The sequence below is a fragment of the Prinia subflava genome, chromosome 1, assembly GCF_021018805.1.
Source record: "Prinia subflava isolate CZ2003 ecotype Zambia chromosome 1, Cam_Psub_1.2, whole genome shotgun sequence".
Classification (NCBI taxonomy): Eukaryota; Metazoa; Chordata; class Aves; order Passeriformes; family Cisticolidae; genus Prinia; species Prinia subflava.
In genome coordinates, this window is record NC_086247.1 from 140,476,764 (window position 1) to 140,498,624 (window position 21,861).

The 21,861-nt window shown below is 38.8% G+C and overlaps 1 protein-coding gene across 18 annotated transcripts in view; it reads right to left on the bottom strand.

The window, feature by feature from the left end:
• Nucleotides 1-21,861, bottom strand: part of PARD3 (par-3 family cell polarity regulator) — a 452,827-nt gene that overhangs the window by 189,448 nt on the left and 241,518 nt on the right. For all 18 annotated transcript variants that reach the window (XM_063415024.1, XM_063415043.1, XM_063415034.1 and 15 more), the window contains 4 exons: nucleotides 16,035-16,160; nucleotides 14,260-14,639; nucleotides 4,499-4,638; nucleotides 2,799-2,927 (listed from right to left, as the gene is read on the bottom strand). In XM_063415024.1, coding sequence (XP_063271094.1) covers nucleotides 2,799-2,927; nucleotides 4,499-4,638; nucleotides 14,260-14,639; nucleotides 16,035-16,160 — 775 coding nt within the window. The remainder of the gene's footprint in view (nucleotides 1-2,798; nucleotides 2,928-4,498; nucleotides 4,639-14,259; nucleotides 14,640-16,034; nucleotides 16,161-21,861) is intronic.

The following is a 21,861-nucleotide window of genomic DNA, read 5'->3' on the forward strand; positions in this document are numbered from 1 at the left end:
AGCCAGTAGTAGCTCTAAGCAAATGCTTCACAAGCTAAGTGAGGTGACCACAGTGCTCCAGGAGCTCTGCTTAACCAGAGTGATCCTCAGCTCTTTTGTAAAAAGAGGGGGCAGGGAGGGAAGGCTTTTAAGAGATGGTGTGTCTCTAGCTCACATCAGTGTGGACAAGCCCTAACACATTGCCTCTCTGGCACTAGGTAACTGTGGAAGGAATAAAATGCCCAGTATTCTGGAGAAACATTCCAGTCGTTCTCCCAGATCTTACTAATTGGAAAAGCTGACTTCTGCCAATTTGACTTTATTCTCTGCTTCCACATTTTCCTCACTTTCATCATGCTCTGCTGCACTGAATCATCAAACACACACACCTGACCTGACCCACACAAGCTTCAGAGATCCCATGCCAACTTAACTGGGCTCAGTTTAACAATCCCCTAAGTTTTAGTTGCAATTACACATTTTCATAAGCCCCTTACAGATAATAACAGCAATGTTAAACTCCTTAATTTTCCCGAAACTTAATATCTTCATTTTACTTAAAAAGAAACCCAAAGATGTTTAATTTCTTTTCAGAAGTCATTCAACAAGCCATAACCCAAAACATGAAACATAAAATCTAAACACCTGTTTTATTGGGATTACTATCTATACAAACATTGGCAAATATAAAATGGTTTTAATATTGAGTGTTCTCAGTAAGCAATAGCAAGTTCTGCCCTTAATAAGATGGATAACATCAAATAACCTGACTTTGTACATATCGTTTCTGAGACACATTTCATTCAGTTAATATTTTAAAGCACACAAATGTAGAAAATATGAGAGAAATAGGGGAAGGATACAAACACAAATTGTTCCTAAGTGGCAAGAGATGGTCTGCATGTGAAAAAGATGAATGGACATGATTTCAGGTCATTCTCCTCCCTACTTCAATATTAATTTTCTCTTTTTTTTTTTTTCTTGGCTTTTTTGTTTGCTTGGTTTGTTGGGGGTTTTTTTTGTTTTTTGGGGGTTTTTTTCATTTGTTTTGGGTTTTTTCAAAAAGCCAGTAAAAGTCAGTGACAGGAACTGGTTGAAAAGACTTGATTATATTTTTTTAAGGATTATTTCTTACCAGAGAAGAAAGAACAGCCTTTATGCTGACTGTTAGTTCAACACCTTCCCCAGCAGTCCTGCTCCTGCTCTTTGACAGCAGTCAGCAGTGCACACCTAAGAGCTCTTCATGTCAGAATGCAAACAAACAAATCCTTATGCAACGGAGGATCATCACTCACATGTACTGTCAGATCCTCACCACACCATTTGTTCAGCTGGAGCTTCAGAAAAACACACCAGTTCAGACCTGATCTCACCTGCCACAGCCTGGCAAGGTCTGGCCTCCCTGCACTGGACTTTGCCAAAGTGTGAGAGAATATTGCCTGAGCCACAGCAACTGAGCTTGAACTCCCTCAAAGGTGCTGGCTTGCTGTTATTTTAAAACTAGATAATGTACTGCCAGTAAATCTCTGCATTACTTACACCATATATTTGTTTACAACTACTTAAACAAAATCTCATGTCAAATTATGCACTAAAACTTCCTCATTTTACCACAGAAATAATATACACAAAATTAAGACATTTTCTTAGTTTATTTAGAAATCTCAAAAAGCATTTTCATTCACCTTTATGAAAGATAGCAATGCCATGAAAATTATACCACAGGAACTTATAAACAGGTTGCTTTCACTGTTACAGTGATAAGGGTGTAATAGGATTTCAATTTTTTATTTCTCTTCACTTTATGACAGCTTTTACTTCAGCACTTGAAGGCACGTTCCAAGAATTTTAAGGTAAAAGTTGGTTCATTTGCAACCTTCCCTGCCACTTTGACTTCCTAGGTTTAATAGTAGTTTCGAAAAGTAAAAGGCTAATGTTTAATATCTTGAAATGGCCAAACAAAAATTCATTTTATTTGCATTCAAAATAACACAAATCCAATAGAAAAATGAAGTTATTAATTCATCATACTTATATTTGTCTATCTTCTCACAATAATGCAGCCAAGTAAGTTATTTTAGAGTTGTATATAGCCACAATAATACAAATAATAAATAACTTCAGCAGTTTAATCGAGTACAGAACAAAGTAAAACATCTACCATTCAGAGTCTACCTTTTCATAACAGAAGTTATCTTGAATAATTATCAGAGAAATATCAATATACACTATGCAAGTGGATCAGGTAGAGTGTGAAACATAATTTTATTCCTATTTAATGTAAATTCCTTAGACACATCTTCTGAATTGCCCTGCTAAATTAATAACTGCAGGGTTTCCATTCCACAGAGATTGCATTTATATTCAAAAAAGGCTACTACTTCTTATATTTTTGACTTTTTGATAGAAAAGTATTTACATATCCTATTTTGGAATAATATTATATGTTTGAGAACATATTAGTGAGTAGGTAGTGGGACAAATGGCAGGCTTTCAAACACAGATTTATCCTTATGAAAGATATGAAATAATCTACTTGTCTGCATGCATCCAAACAAAATCTATGCAATAGCTTCTCTTATAATAAACATTTTCACTCAAAATAAAGCTCTCACTTATACATTATCAACAAATACTTAATTCCAATAGCAGATCTTGAAGAAAATAGAAAACACGCATGTAAAATGTTCTAGCAAAAAGCAGAATAGCTTTTTTTTTTTTTCTTATATTCAGTGTTGGCCATGCATGTTTACTAACAGGAGACAAGATCAAATCATTTGCTCATACTAAATCTCTTAGCTGCTCTCTATTTTACGCACCAGTTCCCTTGGATGGAATGTTTCTTCCTGTCGAAAAATCAAAAGGGCGACGGTTCCTCCCATCTTGGTACTGCGCAGCAAGGACACAACTTCCTCTTGAGTTTTGCCTGTTAAATCAACTCCATTTACCTGTAACAAAGGAAATGTTAGACATCAGTAAGAATCCAAAAACAGAGAAACCGGCAGACACTTAGAGCAAAAAGTCACATGAATCATATGGGACAGCATTAAAAAACTCTCCTTTGAGCAATTGGCTTATTAGCTCACATTACAGTTCATTTAATAGAACTAATTAAATGGTCATCCTTCCCATACAAACACAAATAACAAGCCAGACATTTATACTTCCCTCCTTTTCATCAGCAATGGTATAGTCCACTACACTCTAAATCCAACTAATCCCATCTACCAGTATATTTCTTACAAGAACGACTGCATAAATATCTTTCAGCAAAATCAGCATACGGTCCCAAACTGGTCCTGTTTCCACGTGTCTTGGTGTTATAAATACCTTCCAAATATATTTAACACAACAAATTTTGGCAAAAGTAGAAAGTAATTCTTTCTCTGTGTAACCTTGGGGTTGCTACTCCTGCCTCTGTTAAGTAGTCCAATTCTTTTGCCTCCACATGCCACTGATCAGGACAGGCAGGTATGGAACACATGCAGGATTTCCCACTGTATGAGCTAACTTCAGTAAGGGAGAAGCCAGAGAAAGAAATAATAAGAAATAATAAGAAATAATAAGAAATAATAAGAAATAATAAGAAATAATAAGAAATAATAAGAAATAATAAGAAATAATAAGACATAATCTCAAGCTTGCCTGCTCAGAAACATTTTGGAAATGAAGGCAAATCAACTAACAGTGTTAAGCAAGGGAGCATGGTGCTCAGAAGTCAGCAAACCATCTTTTTCCTTCCCCTCATAAGAGAGGGCAGCTCACACATTTGAGATGCCATAGCTGTCATCCTAAATGTTTCTCAGTCCCCTTCTACTCAAGTCATCTGGGTTACCTTGAATTACAGTAATTACAGGGGGCTATCCTCCAGCAGCAATTCAAACTGACTTGGCCAATTCTGCAGCAAAGTGAAGTCAGAGCACTGAGAGGCTGTTACAGACTCAGCTGTACCCCCGGTGTCATTTGGCTCAGGGACAGTAATGAAGAGCTGTGGGTGGTAACATCTTCTATCACTCCAGCTAGGTTTGCAGAAAGATCTCTGCAGTGCACCTATCTAAGAGAAATTTAGTTCCCTCGAGGACATCCTTACTTCAGGAGGGAAGTGGCCTTGATTGTCTCTCTGTAGGACTCCCCTCCTCTTATGTCCCTTTCAGTTAATTCACTGAACCTTTTCAGGGTATTGCCTCCCATCCTTGGCAACATCTTCAATAATTTCTGGTCTGTCACTTCATGCTAATTTAATTCTACTTATAATCACTTTGCTTCAATGTATTCCTAAACAGCAACTATGACTATGACACCACATTCACATAGGGACACGTAAACTGGGTTGAGCTCTTCAAACAGTTATGCACTGAAAATGCCCAGCAACTTGATCTCTTACCTAAAAAATAAAGCCAAAAAAGGGAAAAAGAGGGAAAAATTCTCCTGTAACATAAAATACTATCAGCCTCTGGAAGTGATATAGTGTGTGGGCTCATGCCAAAACACAGACAAGGAACATGTAATATCTCCTCACCTCAATTAATCGGTCTCCAGCTTTCAATCTCCCATCTTGAATAGCTGCACCTCTCGGAAGGATGTTTTTCACATAAATTGGAGCAGAGCCACCAATTGGGACATCTCTTGAAGTAATGCTAAATCCCAAGCCTTCTGTACCTGCATAAAGAATGTACAATACTAGTTAAAATACACATTTTATATTGCATATTATTTTTACCAAGCAGAATGTATGTATACCTCACTGATACAATCCATGAAAATACATATAAGATGCAAGAATTACTTAATGTCAAAAAAAAAAGAAAGCAAAAGATCTACAAGAAAGCTGTAGCTGAAGCATTGGGTCTGGGCACAGGTGGCTCAGCAGGCACTCCCTGTAACTTGCTGTTCTGATGACTTCTAAGTCATTGCCATATTTCCAACTTTCTATTTCAGATGAGCTGAGTGACAAGGAATCAGAACAAAGCATATCTGATATCCTATCACTGTCTTCCCCCTTGTCAATCTGGATCTCATCAATGATCCTTCCCTTCTCTTTTGCAGCTCTTTCAGCTCTTTGATGCTGCTGGGATGGGGCTGTGTCAGCTCCCTTGTGGACCCTGGCAGGTGACAGTACTGCAGCTCAGTGCTCTCTTTTCTCCTCTTCTGGGCACCTCAGGCTGTTTTCACCCAACAGCTCCTCTGCCCCCAGCTTCACCTCAGCTCTCGCTGGGTTCCACCCCAGTGTCTGTGGTGCAGGCAGGGAGCAAACCCAGGCTGCCACGCCTGAGGTCCTGTACACATGCAGGTGACTGACTACACTTGCCCAAGACAGGCTGCAGCAAAACAGAGGCACTGAAAATGGCCTGGAGAAATCCAGAGTTGGAGTCCACTCAATACAGCAAATGAAACTTGTCTGTATCTCAGAGAAATGAAGTATATCATCAGTTCCATGATTCACAAGCTGAGGACAAATAGAAACCTTTCCTACTACACAAAAAGCTCGTTTGTGATCCTCTCTTAGATACAACCTATCCAATGTTAACCACAACCCCTGAAACTCTACAAAAATCTGTCACTCTCCCCACAACATCAGCTCTGTTGGGGACACTTAAAACAGCACGAAAACAGCAAGCCATCCAGTGGAGAGCATCCCAACACAGCGTTAGCACCACAGCTTGCATTTCTTCTCAGAGGCTCTCAAGGCATGTCCACAGTTCCAGCTGCCTTGCTAGACATACCTAGGCCCAACCTACATTGAAGCTGACCTACAATGGTAACCTGCAATTAGGACTCAGCAATACCAGGTAGGTCCCTAAAAACTATACAGCACACACCTTTGTAAAACATCATGGGGACAGAAAACAAATTTCTAGGAAACAGTCGCCAGCTACGAGCCCAGGGAAGCTTAACACAATCAGTGTGAAAGCCACACAACTACTGAACCATTTGAGGCGTTAATGTATTCAAGAAGGAAAAAGAAAACAACTGTGCAATAGCAGACAGAGAGACAAGAGAACAAGAGAGCTCTGCAGATCCCAAGGTCAGAGCAGAAGAAAAGGGAAGAGCTTCAGGTGCTGGAGCAGAGATTTCCCTGCAACCGACAGAGATTTACTGGTGGGATCTGTGACCCTATGGGGGACTGACACTGGAGCAGCCCATTCCTGAAGGACTGGCCCCATGCAAGGCACCCACACTAGAACATCTCTTGGAGACCTGCAGCCTGTGGGTAAGGTTCACCCTGGAGATGCCAGCAAAGGAAGTCTCCCATAGAAGGACCCCACTCTGGAGCAACACAAGATTGTGAGGAGTCCTCCCTCTGAGGAGAAAGGAGTGGCAGAGACAACCTGTAATGGACTGACTGCAGCTCCCATTCCCCATTCCTGTGCACTGCTGGGAGGAGCAGGTGGAGAATTCATGAGTAAAGATAAGTCCAGGAAGAAGGGAAGGGTCAGGGGAATATGTTTTAAGATTTGGGTTTATTTCTCATTACTCTGATTTGACTGACAGTAAATTAAATTAATTTCCCCAAGTCAAGTTGGTTTCAGTGACAGTAATTGGTGAGTGATCTCTCCCTGGTCTTATCTCAACCCACAGGCTTTTTACTGTGTTTGGCCTCCCTTGTCCAGCTGAGGAGGGTTTGATAGAGCTGCTTGTGGGCACCTCGTGTCCATCCAAGGTCAGCTCACCATAATATTACTTAATTTCTATAAATTAATTCATTTCTGTTTAATTGCTAGACCTGCTTTCATAGAGAGCAGATTAATATTCACACATGAAAACAAAACAGAAGTCAAATATAGTAACCAGCACTCAACATACAGATTTCTGAAATCCGCACAACTGCATTTGATTAAAATTTAGTACAATATATTTTATTATCAAGACAGAAATCATGGTAAGAAGTAAACTGACACAGGTGACAGGACTGGGCATGACACAAGCTTTTAAAATCTTCGTCTTGAACATAACTAAGTGCTCCTGTATACACAGGCAGGGCATGTAGATCTTATTGTTCAGGAAACATGGATCAGCTCCTCTATGCTAAGTATTTTGGGACAACTTCCTTCTGCAGCATTCAAGACAGCTGACATTTGAATTTGAAAGTCTTCATCCACTTTCAGGCAAATATATTTATCTGTGCTGTTACATAGAGATAAAAAGATATACTAGATCTCGTAACATCCATATTTTACTTAGGAGACCTCCCAATTTTAATGATGCTTCAAACATTCATAGAGCTCTTTAATTCCCTGCAATATGTGAAGATGATCTCAATAAGGTTTTTTTTAAATCACATCTCAGCTTTTTATGGAATTTATCTTTTTCTTATTATAAGGATCAGCATTGAATATTTCTCCTTGAGTACAGGTTTTGTCTGCTAAAATTTCTAAAGTAAAATCAGAACACGAGTGCACTCCCAGGACAATATTTCATTATTAATAAGCTTAATCCCTATTGCCTGATTACAGCATCATTACAGATGTCTGGTTCACACACAGCACTTCAAACCCCCATGGAAAAAACAGAAGTTGAAATGTTCACATTACAAATGCACACAGGATATATATTTGGACTGTGGCATTTTCTGCTGTCAAATCTCCAGAAAGTCTTTACCAAAGCCTGCAGAACGTCACAAATCCACACTGAGCCCAGATATTAGCAGAAGAAAATTCTAATTACTTGTTTCTGTAGAAAGAAGGGGCCTCAACTGTGTTTTACTGTGCTGCTGTGTGCAGCTTTGCGTGAGGCAGCTTTTGGGTGCAATTTTCCTTTTACCATTTCTCTGCTTCAGTTGGCTATTCATGCCCCATAGCTGCTCTTTGCTGGATGATACAGCTTCATAAGCTACTATGCTTATTATATATAAATTAGATGTTCACAACACTGGGAAATAAATGGATACATTCAACCGAGGACAAAAATAAATATGACTTCTGTGACAGAATTGATTTTAATTTTTTCTTTTTTATACACATAACTTGATTTAGTTCTCTCCACTCCATTCATTTCCATTCTCCTGTTGATAGAAATACATATAAAATCTTAATATCTTCCTGCTGCTAAAATGCTTTCAGTTCTTAGGGTGTAAAACTGCATTATAATAATGAGTGAACTGTGCAAACATATTGTAGGCTTCTCTGATTTATGCTAGTAATACAGGAGAGACCGGACACATACACAGGCAGAACCACAATGAACAGAAAACAGAAGAAATTTCCATATTTTAGAAAACACAGGAGTCATCCTACAGAAAGCTAGGAGCTTTGCTTTGCAATGTTTAGATTTTTTGAGCTATTTTCACCTTAATCTCTTCAAAATTTTAAAAAGGGTAAATTTTTGAAAGAGTAGAAAACATTTTCTTCCTTCTATAGATGTCATCTCTGACAATGACCAAATTACACCAAGTGTTAATACCATTTAAAAATTACCCTCTAATTTGTGTAATTCAAATTTTTAGGCTTCTTTGAGAAATCAACAGCTCTCTCGACAAGTTAGAGTTCTTTTTTCTTGAATGTGATGCTGAACCCACCTTCTAAAGTCTCATTGCCCTCAAGAGCTCAGCCAGCTCTGAGCTGAAGACAAAGTAGTTTGAAATGAATAAAAAGGTCAGTTACAATGGTAAAAGATCTATTTTGCACAAACAGAAAAGTGGCAGATTTGATGTGTCAGTTGCTGTTTTGGAAGAAAAAAGTTCTGGTAGCTTTAAGGGAAGGGGGAGAGGAAATCCATTCCTATAATTTAATTAAACATATTTTCAAAACGAACATCATAATTTCATTTGGAAGCAGTCTGATCATAAACTGACAGAATGTTAAAATTTTTATTAAATTTTACTACAGGTGACTAGACTCTTATCTCCCAGAGAAGTGTTTAATTTCTCGCTAGGGCTGGGATTATCTTCTTGATTGTGGAAAGAATGTGCCTGGCATAACATTTCTGCCTTTCTGAGGCTATCCTTTACAAAAGGTTGTGTGTTCCTCATTCAGCACCAAGTGCAGGTCTAAATTCTTAGCAGTAAAATGTGCTCCTGGGTAGAAATACAGACAGGATATGATACAAAAAGGCAGGATCACCTCTGTAGTGTTTTCATCCCTCTCAAAAGGACGCTGGTTCAGAGACCAGTAAAGAACAACTGAAGGACCTACACTGTCAACATCTTAGGATACTTCTCTTGTCTTGCCCTTCAGCACTGTAAGCAGTGCTAAAAGTAAATCATGCTCTTCCTTCATGTCTAATTTAAGAAAATGCATATAAGTTCTCAGGGAGTTCAATACATATCTCTCTAAATTAAAAAACAAAACAACCACAAACAAACAACAACAAGAAACGCAGAAATTTTCACTTCTAAAACAATAGAAGATGTCTAAAAACTGACAACTGGGCACCACATTTTTTAGTACTTATGCAAGAAAGGCAAAGAACATTTCAGAGCAACCTTAACAAGGAGAACTCATGTGGGTGAACAGTCCTCAGCTGGAATAAAGGATTGTTATAGGTGAAAGTGTAGATCCTTCATGCAAGACAAAGAACACACTGTCCCTTTCCTGAAACAATAGGCAAAGTTGGTTGCAGGTAGAAAAAGTGTGTGACACAAAAATTGAAAAATAAAGCATCATCACTTAATGAACGTAGTAGATTATACTGGGATGGAGAATAAGGAGAGAAATAATAGAACCAAGCAGAAAGGCCAAATGCTGTGACAATAGTCAGAGCAGACACTGTCCTTCCAAGCACTTCAACCTCCTGTTTTTTCACAGGAGCTTCTTTCTGCAGATCCACATACAGATGGATGATTGTTGAGCTAATTATCCTAGTGTTCCACACTGGAAACCAGGGGGTTTTTTAAGGACTGAACCTCACGTAATATTTGACAGCAAATACCTTCTTATTGTAAGGGGCATCACTAAACTAACCAAGATCATTTTACTGCTCCTAGTTTAGGTGCCATATTTTCAGAATTTGTGCATGTGTGGTCAGGCCTACTGTACATGCAAATGACTGCTTAGGAGGCTGACTGCTTGGCTGTCTACAAAATTTCTGCAGCCACATGCACAATCAAGACCAATTGCATGCCCATTTTTATGTAGCTGAGTGATTTGGAACAAGTGAGGTTTTTTTCTCCAAGCAAAGCTCAGACCACTCAAGAAGATCTTTGATCAACCTAATAGAAACGTTCCTTTCCCCTTATGCTGCAGCCTGCTAATGATGATCAGAAGTGGTTTAAAAATGGAAAGATGAAACTCCATGCAGTTTATACTTCTTCAGTGACTAATAATGCACAAAATTATTTGCTTCACTTTTGAATCTCATTTCTCAAGGTCACTGAAGTAACTTAGGCATCTACATGCTTCACTTCAAAAGTGACAAACACACTTTCTGCATCTGAACAGGAATTTTAAGTGAACATATCACTTCAAAAGAAATTTTAAACAAAAATTTTAAATGTCAGTTCAAAGTCTGGCTGAAGAAACTGTGTGGGGAAAACAGGAGAGTATAATGAAAAATGCATATAAATCTGTACACTTCAGATACATGATGCAGGATATCTTACAGACAAGTTCAGGGTTCTGTTGTACACTCTCCTATATGAACCCAAGCAAAACAAGTAGTTGTCCATAGATGTCCTCCACTCCAGAGCAAATTTGATGCCATTTCAAATTAAAATACTCCCAAACTATCCATGGCAACTTATTTGTGTCTCTAAGGACTTCTTGCAGACAGAAACTTGGGTGCAGCAGGGCTGAGTGCCACTGTGCCATAGAGGGAATGCCCAGTCCCCTGGGGGGACTGCAGAGTTTCAGATCAGCTCTGTATGCAAGATGCAGCATTATTAACCTCAGCAAGGCCAGCAGGCCAAACAGGAACACAAGAGACTGATGAGCAAAGTCTCATAATCCTGCTCACATCTACAATTTAACCATCTTCCTCTCCTGCAGAGGTGCCTCCTTTGTTTCATCCTATAGAACAGAGCTGCTATGTGCTGTTTGTGATGGACTTGGTAACTGCTACAGCTTTCCTGACAGTTCTGTCACTCGTTTCTTTCCCTTTCCTTTTCTTCTTTTGCAAGAGAGAGACCAAAAAGGAAGAGATAATCACAACTCCCATGGTTAGTGGCTAAGCCATTAGCCATTCCATTAGTCATTCCAGCCTCTAGAAGTGGGGAGAAGTGGACTGAAGTCCTGATGCACTGAATACTTCAGACAAAAACATTAGCAAGAAAGATATTTGGTGGAACTAAGACCAACTTAAGAAACATGAGCTCAGTGCTGACATTTTACTTCCAGAATTTTATATTTAATTTAGCTGTACAAACACGTAGTTATAGATAGAAATCATATGATGCAATGAGCATTACACTGAAGGGCAATTGAATAAGATTAAGCTAATTTCCAGACTGAGTACTTCAGGCTTGTCTTAGTACAGCAGTATCAAAAGCAGTAGATATGAAATCTGAGTAGCACAATGTCCTATGGAAAAATAGTCTTTTGAATGCTTTAGAGACTATAAGGCTAAATGCTGTGAGTTACTAAGTGCTCAAAGACTGAGCCTTACAGTCATTTGCTGTATAATTGGTTATTTATTATTTATAAGTGTTGGACTAAATTCCTCTCAGTTGCATTGGCTCAAGCACTTACAGCCAAAGAAGGAACACTCTGGGAGTGTCCTGGTCCCTATGAGGTCAAAGTTTGTCCTAACACTCTGGGTGTTGTATCAGTGGTCTTATTTTCTTTATTCATTAGCTGCAAAGAACTATTTTTATTTATTTATACTTACTGTGTTGTCAGTTCACATCGAAATGTATATAAACATGGGCTCGCTGTCATGTCTTGCATTATCTTATTTTGTGTGAGCTATTAAGCTAGACTGCTATACAGCCTTAATGGCATTAGAATATCAGCAATAACCCCTACATCTATATGCTAAAAGTTCAGGCCTTGACCTTTAAGGCAAGATAAACAGATATCCATTTTCATTTAGAAAAGCCAATAAACATTCCTCATGGACTAAAACATATGACTGACCTTCTCTTCTGACTTTATTAAACAGCTAAATCCTATCAAAGTTCAGGTTATTTTAAAATGCCAAATCAGCAATAAATATTAAGAAATCATAATTACAGAAGCACATACTGTAGGGTTATTCCAGATTGTCTTCCTATATCATAAGGCTTATGCAATATATAAAAATACAGCTGTAATAAAGAAGGTCTGTCTGTATTGAAAAAGAATCAATTCTCATATACTACATCCATTATCAGAATGTACAGGTTAAATGAAAACTGAATTTCAAGACGACACCTTGAATGCCTTAATGCACCCCACAATGAGTTTTTAAAGTAATGATGCTTCTTTCTACAGTGGATATGAACAAATGAAAGACAGAAATGATAAAAAGGCATCTTGCCTTATCCACATTTTTCTTTATTTGTACCATGGATAAAACACAGTTTCTACCTTTACCTATAACCTGAGCTAGGTGCCATTTCACCATAAGTAGTATTCTCAAATAAGCTGACTGTTAGAAACAAATATCCCCTCTAAACTTCTGAAATACATTCTAAATCTATTTCAAAATTCTTACTACTGTAAGAGCTATCAAACTCCTCTGGTATGAACTAGATGTTAAAGTATCTTAGAGATCACTTTTCATCAACAGGTAGCAATGCATCTTCTTTACTCCAAACCCACCTAAGACATTACTGCCAGCAAGGATAAATTACATTATAGCCTTGGGGGGAGTATTTTTGAAACAATATCCAGTGCAAGATGACCAAATATAACATCATATCACAGTCAAAAATCTGCAATACATCAAAACTATATTCTTGCATTAATGAGGAGCTATAACACCATATTTGTTTGGGGCACAAAAAAACTGTGGCCCCAAATAATATATTTTTTGTTGGTGCTTTTTAAATTATATGAAATGTTTATTTCCACTTCTGGTTGAATATTCTTTTATGTATTGTCAAAGTAATATTTCTGAAGATTTCCACAGTCATAAAAAACCCAGGTAAAAATCACTGTAGTGACTGAGAGCATATTTATAAGCACACTGATTCCTCACTCAACCAATAACAGCAAGTTTTTCCAAGTAGGCTGATCTGAGCTGATGGCCTAGAGAAATTCTTGAAGGAGCATCAACAACAGAAGCAAACTGTCAACTCAACCTTATGTCATCCAAGTTTGCAGAGCTTAAAATTCAGCAACCAGAAAGAAGCAATCTGGTGGTTCATGTGAAGTTCATAGAAAGGAAAGCATAATGATAATGTGACAAGTAGCCTGGTACCTGTGAAACTGTAAAATCTCTACCATTCAATGCACTGTCTTCAATGGCTTTCAATAAAAAGATTAATTAATAAATATTATTAACATTAAGCACATGTATTTTAAGAGGCATGTACCCCAAGTTCATGGAGAATACTGTCATATGGATAAACGTTCTGCTGTGTAATGTAAATACTATTCTTGTTGCTAGAGACCGAATTATAGCTAATCTTAAACATGCTCATTTGAATACCATCAAGCTTACAGCATGTATAATCCTTTAAAAAAATCATTTCTCAAGAGCTAAGAATACTGGCATCTAAATGTCATTTTATTATACTTCAAACTATCTTAAAAGCATCTACACATTAAGTACAAAAAATACCAAATTTTCTCACACCATAAAAATTTCACGGATGTACCAATGCATCGACATGTGCACATATAACACAGATGTTGAGATAAGCACACACTACTTTAAATAGTGTCTCTCACCCCACTCAAATTATATTAGCATAAGGGCCAAGACAGGAAATATCACATTACATCTCAACCAAAGGTTCTAACATCTCAGTGGAAAAAATGAAAGCTTTAGCTGGAAATTAGAATGTCCAATTTACCAACCGGATCCAAAACACTCTTAAAATCTAAAGCCAAAACTCAATTTGAAAAGTCATAACTGTGAAGTACAGAACATGGGCCATTTTAGCTTAGTTGTTTATATTTAATAGTTCACCCCTCCCTGGGTCTTGGCCAACAGAATCTGAGGCATTTACTGCACTACGTTACTTGCTGAGAAAGAGAAAAAAGTGTTGAAGTGCTCTTTAAAATGGCCTTTTGTGAGGATGCTGCACATGCTGAACGCAGGGTGGGTGTCCTGGCCTGCTCTTAGGGACAGCTCAGTGCCTTCCAAAATCAACCCATCGCACCGCCCGTGCCCAGGACAGTGCCCAGGACAGGGCACTGGGCACACACACACACCCTACACCACAGCTCCTGCTGCACGAGGAGCACTCTGGTGCCTTACCTTTTCTCAGCTGTATACTGAGCCTCTTGCCTATCTTTTTGGTGTTATAGCCACTGTTTGCAGTGGAGGTGAGCACTTTCTGAGGTGACGGCACCAGGCCGGAGGGTGGCTTCCCTGACGAATTCACACTGTGAGGTAGCTGCGAGTAGGAGTCTGTCTGATCGGAGTGGTTGCCCGCTCTGGACATCCTTTGCAAGGTGTGGAGGCCAGAACTGTTGACACTTTTGCCATCGGCATACTGGGAGTCGGGGCTGAAGCGGCTGGGGTAGTACACGTGCTCGCTCTGGGACAGCTGCTCGTACTGCTCCTTGCTTGCCGCGGGCACCACGTGGAACCAAATGAACGGCGTGCGCATGGCCTGCCGGAACATATGCTGGGCTCTGCGTTTCAGAATGAACAGAAAAGCAGCAGATTAGGACTGGCAGACTAGGAGACATTAGAAGCATAATTACTAATGTTAATTAAGCAACACGAGCTGACAGACACATTGCACTCAAGCATAAACCGTAAAACTTGAATCTGTTCACTAGCCTATTTGGTCTGCTTTTGCTAAGGTTTACTGCTCTAGGGCAACACTATGGTTAAATATGCTTAACGACTAATGTGGCAAATGCTGGATTCAGAAAAGCAAAAATTTCAGCCACGGTCTTGAAATGCAGACAGTTCCATAGCAGGACTGCAGCGTCCTTTTGTTTTGAACCTTGATAATTGCAATAATTGGGATAACTGTTACCACAGTGACAACAGAATTATTAGAATGAAAATTACTAATTATGAAAAGACCACGTATTCTACAATTTTCTGATTATATGCAGTCTTGTTCCCAGTCTAACTTACACTTCAATTTTGTTCAGCCAGTAGTCTATCAGAATACAACATTAAGAAATAAGAAAAAAATGCTCAGTCCTGTACAGACAGACACTGGGCTCAAGGTCACAATCCAAAGTATACAAAGTCAACAAAGTCTCTTCACAAACCTCACAAACTGTGATTCAGAACCTTAGAACAAGCAGAGAAAAGCTGCTTTCAACCATATGGTACAGGGTAATGTTTCAATTCAGGTCAGACTCAAAGAAATTAAAACCATATTTCAAATATATATTAAGTATAAGATGATCAGAACAAATGATATTTGGCCCTCAGTGTGTTACAGATTTCAGAACAATATTATCATCCATGAAGTCAGTCATTACCTGCATACCTCTTTTCTAGTTTTCTCTCTTACCTGAAGTGTGAACTGCCCTCTAATTTCCCTCTTAAAAGTCTTTCTGCTTAATTTCGAGATTCTATCAAGTCCAGACAACCACTAAGCAAATATTTCTCTCTCAAACTTCTCCAGGAAGTTGCTGCATATACAGCACCTTTAGTTCTTACACAATCAAAAAACCACATATTTCTAAAATGTTATAAATAAGGTCTTCAAGTTGTCCATTTACATTGAACACGGTGCATCGCAAGCGTAAGATCAAAAGTAATATGGGAATTTCAAGAAAAACAGATTACCAGTATAAGAAGAAAAAAAATCTATCATATAAAAACAATCAAATAAGAATTGCGTATACTTTACCAACAATAATTATCCTGTTTTTTTCTTAGTCTGGCTATATAAAACCCAAAAATGTCCCTAAGTGTATCTTTTTCTTATTAGAAAGACAAGCTTAGAGGGGTTTTTTTTAACCTCCCTCCATTATTATTATTATTCTCAATTAAAATTATTCCAAGGTGCAGTGTTAAAAATCAAATAATGTAGTGTAATGTGTGGTAAGAACACTTACTGTTCAAATCTCCTGTTCCGCAGGTCTCCGTCATTAATCCTGACAATGCAATCATTCTCACGGAAAAGGTTTTCCTGTTCAGCTTTCCCACCCTTCTCCAATCGCTTCACCAGCAGCCCCAGGGTTCTGGAACGTTAAGATTACCAATTATGACTATCTGAACAATTTCCAATGTAGAAAATCCTGTTGATTTTGTATTTTATCATGATCATTACAGATATTATATTTTAAACCATCTTTACCTTGAAGTAGGATAGTACAGCTTGAAATAATTTCAAGAATTACCTGATTTATTATCTCTTTTCCATAAAACAAAAAGCCTAGGTGAATCAAACATGTCAAAAGTAAGAATGAACAGGCTGTGGGATGACAGCACATCCAGTCTTGAAAAAGGCCAAGATTTCTGTGTAGTAAAAACTCCAAGAACCACCACACATCTGAGAAAAGACCTTTTCTGCTATTTAACTGAAGCTGAATAGGTTCAATTTAAAATTTGAGTTTCTGAATTAGCAGAGAATGCCACAGTCTTCACTACTCCTTCTGTGCAAGTGAAATGTGGGGTCATCTCATGTAATAAGAAGCCTGTAATGAGGGGATGCATAGATAATTCAATAATTTCAGTGAACCAAATGTTTTTATTTTTAAATCTTAACATTTTTTAATAAAATAAAAAAGAGGAAATTCAAAATTTAAATGCTCTTTTTAAATTCAGAATTTTATCTTAAATTAATTAACCAAAGACAATTTCCATTTGATAGCCTCTGTGCAATGAGCTAGTCCCCTCTATTTCACGCTTACTCACAGTATCATCTTAAGGATATTTTTAGAAAGAAAAGGTAAACAAGTATTCTACTGAAATGATGAAAAAGGATCCTGAAGAATGGACTTCTGAGGTGCTGGCAGGATAATATGAAAACTCATTGACGTTTCCATACCTGAACTCTCTACCCGAAGGAGTATCACTCAATCTGCAGGATTATTCCTGCACAGACAATGCACTTATTTTTGTTGTTTTTGTTAAAGATCAGCTTTACAGTGAAATCCCACAGAATGTATCAATGGGTCAAAATCACACCACCCAAGTCAACAGCATTACTTTTTTCAGAATTCGTTTCAAGGCATGGCATGAAAAATACTTGGTCCAAATCAGCAAGAATTGCAAGACCACACACGTCTTCTAAGCAAAACCTTTCAGCGATCAGAGCACTTCCATTCCCACATAATACCCCAAAGTAAATGAGGAGTCAATGGTGCCTAAAATAACTCCTCATGTGCTCAAAAATTACCTACACACTTGAGCACTTCATCAAAACGGTCAGAAAAACAGAATTAACTTATTTCTTCCACTTTAAAATCTTCATTTACCAATCTATTGCCAGCATAAGCAAATAATACATTTTTTTAACAGAACAATCATACATTGTCTCCTACAAGGCAGATGAAGGAGTAGGAGGAACGATCATAGTAGAATTTCCATTTTGGAACCACCTAGAGACATTAAGATATGATGTTGAAAGGATCTAAACCATGTAAACAGACCATGAGGAGAAAAACAACATAAAGCATTCTGACAACACAAATCGTCAAAGGAAGCTTGAGTCACATATTTACATGACAAAAAGACTCTACAAGCCCACAACAGTGGCACACTATCCTAATGACGATGTTGTGCTCCATTTATTGTACTACAATTTTCTGATCATTATTAGGTTATGCAGTCACAGGAAATAAAACAAAACAAACTTTAAAATATTGATCCAATTCCTGTTTTCCTTCTGTTCACTAAAAAAAATGTGGAAGACAGTCTCAGATTTTTAATACTGATAAATAATTATAAAGAAATTATATATGGTTTGATAGTTGCATGAAAAACCAAACAGTTACATTCATAGTAGAAAGGAAGAATACTTGTATGGCTTCACTACATTATTTTAATCAGAATTATAGTTTTGACACATAGAAAACTGATGTGTTAGAAAACAAGTTTCTGCCTTTTTCACTTGTGAGTTGATGATTTTCTTTTGGGGAAGATTGTCTTTGAGCCACAAAGGGAAGCTACTGAAGTGCATAACTATAAACGGGGAAGAGATAGGCAAAGCAAATATAAAACAGGGAATGCTACATTTAGGGGAAAACCAACAAAATACTTGAGCAGGAAAGTGAGGAGTTGTGTCTACGCTTCCTTTATTTCACTTGATGCCCAGCAGCTCTTTGATGCAAGTGTACTCCACTTCAATGTCCAAAGACAATTCAGAATTTGGATGTGCATGCAATGCTTGCACAAGAGTACATATAATAGCAACAACAGGTGTTTGGTTTATATGGTTAAATGTAAAAAAAAAATCAAAATATCAAAACAATATCTACACAAAGAACAACAATCTAAGTTAATACGACAATACATGATTCAAAATAATGTGGTTATTTCATCCCAATGTCTCCATATACTTATGATTACAAAATAATTGCTCTATCAATAGTTTTGACATACCATTTTTCTTGAAATGTTGCTTTCTATTGTCTCACATTCTGAATTTATATCAAATTATTAATGCAAGATGCACCTTTATGCATGGTTTGACATTTCTTAAATTTATTCCACTTAGGCTCTCCAATCTGTAAAAATATTACTAATCCTAACCTATAGCAGAATAATGTAAGAGATAAATAAACCACCGGTCAAAATTGTAAATAATCTCATTAAACAAAGGCTACAAGTTCTGCTAATACAAGACTGCTCATCTCTAACATGGCATATGGTGCTCGTGAGGATTTTGCTTTTTAACAAATGTTAAGAGTTAGGTTAACCAAGGCATATAAAGCTAAAGTCACCGAGAGGAAATTCAAGGCTGGATGAACAGACTGAGTCAAACCTGAAACCAGGCTCCTCACAGTGCCTTTTAATTTATTTAATTTTTTACATAAACACATGGCACAAAAGATCCCTTTAGACACAATTCCAGAAACAATTTCCCAAATGAGGGTTTGCGTAGCAGAGAAAAGTAGAACTACGAAAAATGTAGGTTCTTCAAAAATTAACAAAAGCATATCAATTTTCTATAGTATTTATTCAGCATATTATGGTTAGATGTAAGAAAGACTTTAGGGGAATTCATGTTGCAGCAACTGGAGATAAACACAGTAGACCTGATACTGCAAGTATGAAGTAACCTAAAAACAAATTGGATTTTTTTTCCCTGCCATATGCCACCATCATTAATCCTGTGAAGTGGAGCTCTACTAAAGCTTCAGTATTATGTTTCCTACATTAGGAAGATATAAATTTTGAAAGCATCTAAACTCATCTGGTATAAAGTACCAAAGTCAGTATATACAATTTTTTTAAACACAACCATGTAGCATACAAACGTATGGGTATATTTGAATTTGCTTAATTTTGTCCAGTTAAAGTAAGTAAATACAGTTTCTAATATAAATTCTTCCATTACAAATCTTTTGAACTCCCAACTTTTTCAAGAACGAGATTAAATATCACATAAACCTATGCAAAACACTCTGCAAATCTACAATCCTGTTGAAACAAAAATTATAAATAGAAATTCGGTACCTGTGCTGTTTTAGACTAACATTAGCTGACACGGAAACAGAAGGGAAACTGCCAAAGCACAGAGCTCAATCTTTGTATTTGTTTTAAATACCTAATTGGGAATGTAAGCAGCTGAGATTATATTAGCATTTGCACCACTGTATTTCCACAAGGTTCATTACTCTAATTATACTACTAAAATAAACTCAGCTACATGTGTTAACATTTCAGTTCTCAGTATAAATTACAACCAATGATAAAACCAGAAATAAGCAGCGAATTTTTTATTGACATCTAAATTGGCTGAGTTAGTTGGGGTAGTTCGTGAAATGCGAACCCTCCACGTGCCATGCAGTGTTGCAGCCGGGAAGCCTGGTAGGCTCCCGTGGCGGTCAGTTGCTTAAGGGCAGAAATGCCTAGTCATGGTGACTAGGCCAAAATAACCCTTCTCCCGCGCTTGGACCCTCGCTTATCTCCCTGTAAGACAATAGGTTACTTTGTACCCCGAACCATACCATTGGACACCTTTTCAAAACCTCTGTACCCTATAAAAACCCCACTTTCCCCCAGCTCAGTAGAAGCCGCTGTCCCTGGAACCCTTCACCGAAGAAGCTAATAAAGATTCATCTGTGGAACTCCATACGGCGCTTCTCCTCTCTCTCCCTGCGTCTGCCAAGGCACCTTAGCAAGCTTATGAGCTGAGAATCACTGCTAAAGAGCTGATCACTGCTAAGAGCTGAATATCACTATAACTAAGCTTGCTAAGTGTTGCCTGGGCCCGGGAGCTTTGCCGGAGTTGCTTGGACAGGGGGGTACGTAAGTGCTCCCCTAACCAGGACCAACCAAGGCAGCCGAGACACCGACTGAAGCTACCGGGGAAAAACAAAACCTGGCGAACCAACGTGGGTGAAAAACCCCTGGAGAGCAGCCTTCACCGCGAAGAGTTACTGCCTTGGTTCGCTCAGAGTCCTTCTGAAGGCAACTTCTCCGTTATAGAAGAATTTCTCTGCAGAAGGCGTCTGACGACCCTCTCAGTCCAGCTCTGAGGAGTCAGACGTTGGCAGACCACCCTACCAGCAGCTTTTTGACCCACATTCGGCTGAGGAGTAAGTTGATTACAGCCTTTTTGCGCGCAAAAAATTCTTTACTCGGGTCTTTTTCTTTTTCTTTTTATTTTTTTTTCTCTTTTTCTGCTGGGAGGGGAACGGGACCACATTACTATGGGATCAAAAAATAGTAAATTTAAACGATCCCAGAACGAGAGAGACTTATATTTAGAAATCTTAGAAATTCTATCTCTTAACAACCCTTCTTTCTCTAAAAGTAAAATCTTAAAAACTAACTTGAAAAAGTTTATCAAATGGATCATTTCCCAGTTTCCTGATACTAATACACAATCTATCACTTTAGATTCTTTTTGGGACTCGGTGGGGATAAAAATATACACTTCCCAACTTAATGGAGATTTCTCTGTTACACGATTTCTGCCCATTTTTCATAATATTACCAAAGTAGTAGAACAAGTAAATGTTCAGAAGTCTCCCAGTCCCCCCGGAGAGAGCAGTCCATCCTTATCTCTCCCGCCAGACTGTGTCCTTTCAGATGCTAATCTCCTCCCCCTCTCTCCAGATGCCGGCCACAGGGGGGTAGGGCGCGGATGCGCCGCTCCTGCCCCGCTCCCGCCCTGCGCCCCCGGGACCACCGCGGCCCCTGGCACCCCCACGCCCTCTCCCCAAGGCCCCCGCCCCCACCCCTCGGCCCCCCCTCCTCCACCTTCAGCCGCCCCCCCGGGGACGGAGAACACGGACTCCGTGCTGTCCCCACCCCCCCTCTCCGCGCCGCCCCCACCTTTCCCCTCCCTCGCGCTGATCCCAAACCCTTCCTGTGTGCCTGCAAAGCCTGCAGGACCTGCTTATCTCATGTGTGGCCATCACCCTTTCCCCGCAGTATCTTCGAATGCAACTGTGCCTGCTCCTATAGACTCTGCACCCCCACACCTCACCCCCCCCACTCCCTCTGTAGCGAACGCGGCCCCATGCAATCCCACCCACCCGTCGCTACCTTATCCCCAAACCCTGCAGCCACTAAACCCTCATGGTACTTCTGAGACACCCCATGGTAGCATAACGCTTTTACAGGCCTCGCAACCCTGTCCCAGCTGCGCCTCCCGTAGCCAGCTCTTGCAGCCCTGTCTACAGCACCCCACAGCCCTGCAAAATGCCACTCCAAAACGCCAGAAAAAGCACTCCTCATCTGAGGATAGTAGTGATACTGAGCTCA